Source organism: Planococcus citri, chromosome 5, assembly GCF_950023065.1.
Source record: "Planococcus citri chromosome 5, ihPlaCitr1.1, whole genome shotgun sequence".
In the NCBI taxonomy this organism is placed as follows: domain Eukaryota; kingdom Metazoa; phylum Arthropoda; class Insecta; order Hemiptera; family Pseudococcidae; genus Planococcus; species Planococcus citri.
This window is the reverse complement of record NC_088681.1, coordinates 3,971,641-3,980,945: the sequence shown is the minus strand read 5'-3', so window position 1 is coordinate 3,980,945 and position 9,305 is coordinate 3,971,641. Positions and strand designations below refer to the sequence as shown.

General features: G+C 35.1%; 1 protein-coding gene across 2 annotated transcripts; it reads right to left on the bottom strand.

Moving 5' to 3' along the window:
- Window positions 1–1,825: 1,825 nt before the first annotated feature.
- LOC135846973 (uncharacterized) lies at window positions 1,826–8,997 on the bottom strand. 2 transcript variants are annotated; one of them, XM_065366353.1, is made up of 4 exons: window positions 8,826–8,997; window positions 7,918–8,026; window positions 7,516–7,708; window positions 1,826–2,927 (listed from the first exon to the last, which is right to left on the bottom strand). In XM_065366353.1, exons 2-4 carry the CDS (start codon window positions 8,007–8,009, stop codon window positions 1,935–1,937), a joined length of 1,278 nt encoding a protein of 425 aa, XP_065222425.1. In that variant the 5' UTR covers window positions 8,010–8,026; window positions 8,826–8,997; the 3' UTR covers window positions 1,826–1,934. The 2 variants fall into 2 exon arrangements, with proteins under 2 accessions (XP_065222425.1, XP_065222424.1); XM_065366352.1 differs by lacking the exon at window positions 8,826–8,997 and adding an exon at window positions 8,275–8,606.
- Between the last annotated feature and the right edge of the window lie 308 nt (window positions 8,998–9,305).

The following is a 9,305-nucleotide window of genomic DNA, read 5'->3' as shown; positions in this document are numbered from 1 at the left end:
TCACCAAAAAACTTAAGATAGAGTAAAAAAACTTGAAACAAAAGTTGTACAGCACTAAATTTGAAGTATTTTTGCTGATCAGATTTTGAAACCAGTTCATTAATTTGCAACCAGTTATCAAAAATTACCTAAAAATTGGAGATAGAGAAAAAAGCTAGAAACAAAAGTTTAGGGGCGTGAAAAATTGAACCATTTTTGCTGATGAGATTTTGAAACCTGTTTATTAATTTGCAACCAGTTATCAAAAATGACCTAAAAATTGGAGATCAAGAAAAAAGCTTTAAATAAAAGTTGTAGGGCCTGAAAAACTACACAGTTCTGTTCAATCACATTTTGAAACCGGTTCATTGGTTCCCATTTAGCAACCAGTTTTTGACAATCACCAAAAAATTTAAGATAGAGAAAAGAAAACTTGAAACAAAAGTGGTAGAGCCCTAAATTTGAAGTATTTTTGCTGATCAGATTTTGAAACCAGTTCATTAATTTGCAACCAGTTATCAAAAATTACCTAAAAATTGGAGATAGAGAAAAAAGCTAGAAACAAAAGTTGAGGGGCGTGAAAAATTGAACCACTTTCGCTGATAAGATTTTGAAACCGGTTCCTTAATTTGCAACCAGTTATCAAAAATTACATAAAAATTGGAGATCGATAAAAAAGTTTGAAACAAAAGTTGTAGGGCTTGAAAAAATTACACAGTATGGTTCAATCACCTTTAGAAACCGGTTCATTAATGATTCGCATTCAGCAACCAGTTTTTGACAATCACCTAAAAAGTTGAGGTAGAGAAAAAAAACTTGAAACAAAAGTTGTAGAAGGCGAAAAATTGAACTATTTTTGCTGATCAGATTTTTAAACCGGTTCATTAATTCGCAGCAAGCCATTGAAAGTTCACTGATCGTCAATTAATTAGCAATTTTCAAAATCCGCTCAGTAAAAATGGTTCAATTTTTCAAGCCCTTCAACTTTTGTTTCAAGCTTTTTTCTCTATCTTCAAATTTTAGATGATTGTCAAAAACTGGTTGCTAAATGCAAATCAATGAACCGGTTTCTAAATGTTATTGAATAGAATTTTGCAATTTTTCACACCCTACAACTTTTGTTTCAAGCTTTTTTCTTGATCTCCAATTTTTAGGTAATTTTTGATAACTGGTTGTAAATTAATGAACCAGTTTCAAAATCTGATCAGTGAAATTGGTTCAATTTTTCAAGCCCTTCAACTTTTGTTTCAAGCTTTTTTCTCTATCTTCAAGTTTTAGGTGATTGTCAAAAACCGGTTGCTAAATGCAAATCAATGAACTGGTTTCTAAATGTGATTGAACAGAATTTTGCAATTTTTCACACCCTACAACTTTTGTTTCAAGCTTTTTTCTTGATCTCCAATTTTTAGGAAATTTTTGATAACTGGTTGTAAATTAATAAACCGGTTTCAAAATCTGATCAGTGAAAATGATTCAATTATTTACGCTCTACAACTTTTGTCTCAAGCTTTTTTCTCTATCTACAATTGTTGGGTATTTTTTGTTAACTGGTTGTAAATTAATAAACCGGTTTCAAAAAACGCATATCACGTTTTTGTCGCTTTGGTGCGTGAAATACTTTGCGCCATTAAAACCCAGTTTGAATTTTATGACCAAACCGGTTTTTCAATTTGTGGACACCCTGTGCGGGAGCCTGAACTTTTCAAGGTTGCTTTTGAAAGCCCTCATTTTTCCCTACTCAATGCCGCTTCATTCATCTCGCTAGCTCTTTCCACTTGGAAATAAAAACCACCGAGCACTACTTTTGTGTCATACTGTAGAGGCAATAAAATAAAGTTCTACTGTATTCTTAATGATAATTTATTATACATAGAATAAACTGCATACTACATTCTTCAAAGAATAAAAAAGGTCCTTAGATATGATATATCTTGATAGAAATACACACATCACGTCTAACTTGTGCACATGGGTGTGCTTTTAAATTCTGGTTTATCGCAGGGTGGTGCAGATCCTTTATCAGCGGTGCTGAAAAGTGAACTACCAGTGGCTCGTTCAGCTGGCGGACATCCCGACAATTCGGTTTCCAATTCGTTATTGCATTTAGCACATTCTCTGTTTTTATAAACTGTTTTCTTTTTTTCATTGTATATGATGGCGGTATTCGCTAAACATTTAGCAGCAGTTTCTTTATCAGTGTTTGTCGGACAAGATGATATCAAGTTAGGAACACATTTCCTCGCGTGCACATTTAGGTTGAAATTTTTAGGCGCTAGAGTTGAAAATTCGCAAACGAAATTTTTACCGTTGTATTGGCTCACGAAACGTTTCGTATTATTATCGTAACGGACGTATTCTAAAATATTATTCAAATCTTTTTGATATCTATTGTAATCTATACCACTACCAGTTGCCTGACGTTTATTTCTGCCGAAAAAATTAGGTTTCAAACTAGGTTTAAAAGTGTGACCTAAAGCTGAAATCTCGACGCCTTGCTTATTGATACTAATTGATGGGAATAACGAAGGTTTCTTCGTAGTTGAAGTAACCTTATCGATGTTTTCAGGCGTTGGAGTCGATGCAGGTATTGAATTTTTCGAAGGAGTGGAAACTTTATTATTTTCAAACGATTCGGCGGAAGGTGGTTTGGAATTTTTCGGTGGAGTAGAAACTTGGTTAGTGTTTCCGGAAGTGGATGAAATTCGGTTTTGAGAGTCGGATCCGGCCGGAGCTTCTCCACATCTTGCGGTGAGACTCCACAGAACGATATCGATAGCGTCATCGTGGCAGATGGCGCAATAAGCGTTTCCATAGGTGGTATGGGTGTTCAGGTTTGTTGCTGGTCGAATTAGGAAATTGTCACCGGTGGAAGGTTGTGTAGAAGCTTGACATTTTGATACCATTTCTTGATCTGCGTACCCGTCAGGACAATTCGTTAACATGTACATCTGTGCACAAAAAAAAATGTAGATGGGTAAATAATTAGGGTACCTATAGTATCTAACGAAGCTTATAGTTACTTTGAAGCGATGTTCTTGATATTACATTTGAATGAAATATGTACTTAATGTCCCAAGATTTTTGTCAAATTATACACAGACCATTTTTGGAAAAAATGCTCAATCCCAAAATGAAAGTATTCAAGATTCTGAGTCGATCTGGGCCATTGCCATCAAAATCCAAGATAATTCGTACTTTTATAATATGTGAGGGCGCATACGGAAAGGGTCCTTATGACCAAAAAAAAAAAAAAAAAGTTCTCTGAAATTGTCGTAGGAACCCTTTACAGAGTTCCTACAGCAATTTCAGAGAACTTTTTTTTTTTTTTTTTTTGGTCGAATGGACCCTTTCCGTATGCGCCCTCACATATAGGGTTTTACTGAGAGTGATTGAAAATTTGCAAATCGCTTCCGTCTGTATAAATCATGCTTTGAAATTTTTTTTTCTTTGCAAACATTTAGCATTAAGGAAGTAACTCGCGGGTCATTCCATATGAACTCAACCAAAAAAAAGGCGATTTTGAAAGTCATGTCCTCCGATTTCGCTCAATTTTTTTTTACAATATATACCCACCCAGTAAGTAAGAACCCCGCAATTAGTTTGGCCCCAGCCCCCTCAGGGTGCGGGTGGGGGGGGGAGGGGCTTCCATTATTTTCACATTGTCTCGAAATACTCAATTTCAGCAGCCCATTCCTCCAAAACTATGATACAGTTCGAAAGGACATTGTATTTAGAACTTTTTAAGCATTTTGAAATTTTCAAAAGTTGAAAGTTGAACTTTCAAATTGAAAGTTTAAATTTCAAAATGGCGCTGTAAGTGGGAGCTACCATTTAAAATTTTGAAAAAATTTCCATAGATGTACCTTCTGATGTTATTTCAAAATATTTAAGTTTCGAGATGGGATCTCTCAATGAAAGGGGAGCACCCCACCCCCAATTTTTGGCGAAAATTTCGAACAAAAAATCAGGGGCATGTGATATATTGAATTGAATGTTTTTGATGACGTTGAACACGAATATGACGTCAAATTTTTGATAGGACCCCATCCACGGCCCCCAGTACCTTCCCAACGGGGGTAAAAGTTCAAAAAAGTGTTTTGTTCGTGTGATACATGGAATAGTAAGTATGTTTTTGGTGACGTTGAACACGAATATGACATCAGATTTTTGATTTGACCCCATCCACGGCCCCCAACAATTTTTTTGTACTTTCAACAATGGGGGGAGGTTCTGGGGGCCATGGGTGAAGTCAATTCGAAAAACTAAGGCAATATTCGTGTTCAGCGATATCGAAAACATACTATTTCAGGTGTCACACGAATTTAACCATTTTTTGGGGGGTCGCCCCCTTTGGGGAGGTGCTTTGGGCCGTGGATGGGCCCAATCAAAAATTTGACGTCATATTCGTGTTCAGCGTCACCAAAAACATACTATTCCAATTGTCACACGAAAAAAAACACTTTTTTGAAATTTCACCCCCTGTGTGGAGGTTCTGGGGGCCGTGGATGGAGTTCTATCAAAAATTTGACGTCATATTCGTGTTCAGCGTCACCAAAAACATACTATTCGATGTATCACATGTCCCAGATTTTCTTTCGAAATTTTCGCCAAAAATTGGGGGTGAGGTGCTCCCCCTCCATTGAGAGATCCCATCTCGAAACTTAAATATTTTGAAATAACATCAGAAGGTACATCTATGGAAATTTTTTCAACATTTTAAATGGTAGCTCCCACTTACAGCGCCATTTTGAAATTTAAACTTTCAATTTGAAAGTTCAACTTTCAACTTTTGAAAATTTCAAAACGCTTAAAAAGTTCTAAATACAATGTCCTTTCGAACTGTGAAATCGATTTTTATCAAAGTATCATAGTTTTGGAGGAATGGGCTGCTGAAGTTGAGTACCTGGAGACAATGTGAAAATAATGGAAGCCCCTCCCCCCGATCCGCCCCCTGAGGGGGCTGGGACCAAACTAATTGCGGGGTTCTTACTTACTGGGTGGGTATATATTGTAAAAAAAATTTGAGCGAAATCGAAAGACATGACTCAAAAACGTTGGTTGAGTTGACATGTGACCCTCGCCAAAATATTGAAAAATAGGTATCATTCCTAAAAAAAATCGAAATAGTGTCACAAGTTTTTGGCTTTTTTCTTGATATTTTGAAAGTGGCAATAAAACCGAAAAAATTATACCACTGCGTTCCAAAATATTTCCTCAATTTCAGGATCGACACATTTTTCAAGTTTTTGGCATAAATTACTGCGAGATATTTGCGAAAAAAAATTTTCAAAAACTGAATTTATCTAAAAAATAACCGGTTTCTAAATTTTTAACCACTCAGTAGAACCTTATGAGCGGTCTTGGATTTTGATGGAAATTGCATAAATCGACACAAAATTTCAAATACTTTCATTTGGGACTGGACCATTATTCCCAGAACAGGCTGGGTAGCGACAAGAGTGAAAAAAATCGAGATGTTTTCGAAAATGCCTCCTCTTTGAGGCATCACATCTCTTCTTCAGGGGCACTTTGGACAATTGTTTTGTCAAAGCAAACTTTGAAACAAGAAGATGACTTTCTTGGCAGGCAAGGCAAAAATCAATGCTTTTTGGACAACAATTTTGACAAAAAATTGAGAATTTTGAAGAAAGAACACTACACACAAGGTTTCGTCAATTCACCACAAATTGACACTATACCCGACAATTTTGACAAAAAACAGGAATTTTTGGACAGTTTGTATACTCAAACAACTGGTATATTTTTTGGGCAATCTTTGCAAGACCAGGACTGTTTGACGATTTTGGCAAAAAATGATCCTGAGAATTTACTAAAAATGGATACTTTTTGGCAACCGTGATAAAAATGGACATTTCTGAGAATAATTGGGCCACAAATGAGACATTTTCTGAGAACTTTGCCAAAAATTACCTCCCCCCCCCCCATAATTGACACTTTTTGACAACATTTTTAAAAGCTAGTCTGTACTTTTTGATTTGCGTAAATTTGACAAGAAAGAAAAACAGAACTTTATAAGTAATTTTGCCAAAAACCGACATTTTCTAACAATTTTGGCAAAAACAGACATTTTTTGGGCAATCTTAGCAATAAAAGGACTGTTTGACAATTTTGGCGAAAATTAACCTTTTTCTGACAATTTTTACTAAATACAAGTATGTATGAATACTTTTTGACAATGATTGTGTCAAATATTTTTAAACATTTTTTTTCCTCAAAAATTAACAATTTTTGACTTGGATAAATTTGAAAAAAATGACAGAACTTTTATAAAGCAATTTTATAATAAACAAAGTTAAAAGAGGACCAGTTTTTTTCAATGATCAACGTAGGTATTTGCATTTGGTTTCTTGAACGGAATTTTTATTTTAAAAAAATTAAAAAAAAATAAATGGATAAAAAAATCAAAAATTTTTATTTTACAGAAAATGTTTGAAATTTTCAAGAATCGCTTTTTTCAAGTATACGATTCAGAATTGCACAGTTGCTAGCAATTCTGGTGCTGTCTTATCTCAAAGCTCCACTGAAAACTTTGACACCCCCTAGCAGCCTTTGAAAAGGACTAGAGGGCTGCAATTTGCACCATTGATCATCCCTACGGAAGGTCTTCAAAAAAATCGCCGACCCCCCCCCCTACTACTTCTTCTTGGTTGAATTGACGTGGAATGTCCCTGCATTAAAATGTATGTCTCGCATTTTGCCACTTTTTCTAATTACTTTTTAATTACTTTTTGGTTACTTTTTGAGCTTTTTCGATTACGAAATCAATATTTGGGGGAGGGGGGAAATGGGGGAGGTGTATTGAATACTCGCCCTGCCCTCGTTTCACTCGAGTCCGTTTTTTTTTCATTTTCAAAATTCAAATTTTTAAAAACTCATATTTCAAATTTCAAAATTTTTGATCGAAAGAAACATACAAATTTTTTCAAACATTGTTTTCACCTCTCGAAACCCGAATTTTCGAAAGCTTTTTCGCAGTTTGAAGCTTCCATAAATTCAAAAATGAAAATAACAATTTTTTATTGTACCTACGTACCTAACTTAGTGTGTGTATTCCTATATCAATTGGCAAAATTGCCATTTCACCTGAAAAACTCGTCATTTTATTTGGTAAAATTGAAATTTACTTTCTCATACCAGTTGGAAAATTTTCAGTCAACAGTTCAGCACCCCCTCCCACCCCCTCCCCCCAAAAAACTCCATTTTTTCCTTGCCAGATATCGACTTATTTTCGCAAAAGTGAATAAAAACAATTTCGTACAACTCGAATTTAAGTATCCGAACCTGATGAAAAACAGTAGGAGAAAGATTCTGGGATGAGGGGGGGGGGGCTAAAATTTTGAGGGCCCCATTCGGCACCTTCGCCAGGGGCCTGCAATCAAACCAGCAGTCCGCGCCTGATCAAGAATCACTCGATATATAGGTCTGAAATTTTGGTGATCAAATTGTATTCCCAGAATGTCACACAGGTGCTTAAGCTTACATGAAAGTTGCAGTTTAATGTATGTAGGTACCTACTCGTGAACTCGACGAACAAGTGTAAAGTGTTCTGCTTCCATTGACTGCGTTATAGAATTCAGAATCTGCGCAGCAATCGCCATATTTAACGCATTCGGAATCGCACATACAATCTCTTTTCCACAAAGTACGACGGTCCTCTGTCAAATTCGGTTCATTGATGAGATTACACGAAGGCTCGTTATTGCAAACTCTGAAAAGTAATTAATATCAATATCAGTGCAACCGATATGTACAACGGACGAATGTTCTCGATAAGTAGGTATATACCTATGATCGAGTAAACTGCTCTCTAAAGTAAATTTGAAACAGTCAAATTTCACTGTTTCAAATTTAGAGAGTGTGAAGTAAATATTGGCATTTTTCGATCACAAATGTACATTATAATACAAATATGCTCACTTCTCGTCATATGCCTTTGAAAAATCCACGTTGGCTGATAATGCTGTTCCGATCACCAGCCATGATACGAATGCGAATGCTACGTAGCGCATACTAATTGGATGAATATCTGCAAGACAAAAGTAATTCCTTATCCAAAAGGTAGGTATGTATGTCCAGGTACCTTAGTTTAATTAATTCAAGAAATTAATAGGCAAATAAATCATAATTCTTTCGCCGAATGAAATTTTTTTTCCTTTTAGGTAAGTACTTTTATCCATCTTTTTAGAAAGAAATACCTACTTAATATTATAAGTGCATAAAAATAATAAGCAATAATTTTGAGAAAAAAATTATAAATAAAAGAATTCTTCGTACCTGCCAAAATTTATATTCAACCAAATTGAGAACTTTTAGTGCAAAAAAATCACTTAGATATGAGAAAACATATAAAACTGCTATACAAATCACACGTTACTCGTTAGCTAAGCACATATTACAAAGAGATCGTGTTTCCACTGTATCCGGAAGATGTTTACTAATGGGATAATTTTAGGTAGATTTCCATGCGGTTTACTTAGTGCGACGAACACATATAAGTATGATATTAACGAGAAACCGGCTATCAAGGTTATGGTTATTTAGTAAGGGTGCATAACATCTACACTTCTACACTCTACAGGTGAGCGAATAGGTTAACAAAAAAATCTGTTTCAGATGAGTTGTTAAAACAAGCGAACTGGTTACTTAATCTTAATTTGGTGTGTTTATGTTTTGAAACGATGCATGAGAGACCAAACATTTCTACGAAATATTTCTCTTCAGCTGATTATCTCGACGTTACAATGTAGGTAATCAAAAGAACAGTACTTAATGCCAAAAATAAAATGCAATTAGAAAAATTGTTTAATACGATAAGGTATACCTACCTGAAAACTCTTCTCGAAACACGCTTCTTCTAGTTTAAACAATACTTAAAGAAACCAGTTTCGTTTCGAACGCGAACGCGTTGAAGCAATTTCATTAAAAGAATAGGACGTAAATGGATCATTTCCATGTGCTAAAAATGAAGTCAATGAGCCGGAAATTCACCCAGATTTGAAATTTTTTCGTCTAAAGTTGCAGGCAGCGGGACTAATAACGTGGCGAAAAAATTTATCAATTTTTAATCGTAATGAGTTCATGTCAGCAGTGCAATTGATAAGAATGTACCTACCTAATCTGCAACAAACAAGGTCAACTTATCGTTATAATATTAATTTATTCTTGTTCATTAGCCAAAATATGTTTTAAGATGTACGTAGGTATTTAGACACTTGAATGCATGCACCATAGCTATGTACTTATTTATAAATAATAAGTCACTGAAAAAGAATTTTATTCGGCTACGAAAAATGTATGTAGTTACC

What these genes read in the sequence shown, in the direction of transcription:
- LOC135846973 (XM_065366353.1), bottom strand. Translation starts at nt 8,009, where the DNA reads ATGCGCTACGTAGCATTCGCATTCGTATCATGGCTGGTGATCGGAACA. An exon ending in TCAAAGGCATATGACGAGAA is followed by an intron (nt 7,709 to 7,917) that starts GTGAGCATATTT and finishes ATTACTTTTCAG; the next exon opens with AGTTTGCAATAACGAGCCTT. An exon ending in CTTGTTCGTCGAGTTCACGA is followed by an intron (nt 2,928 to 7,515) that starts GTAGGTACCTAC and finishes TTTTGTGCACAG; the next exon opens with ATGTACATGTTAACGAATTG.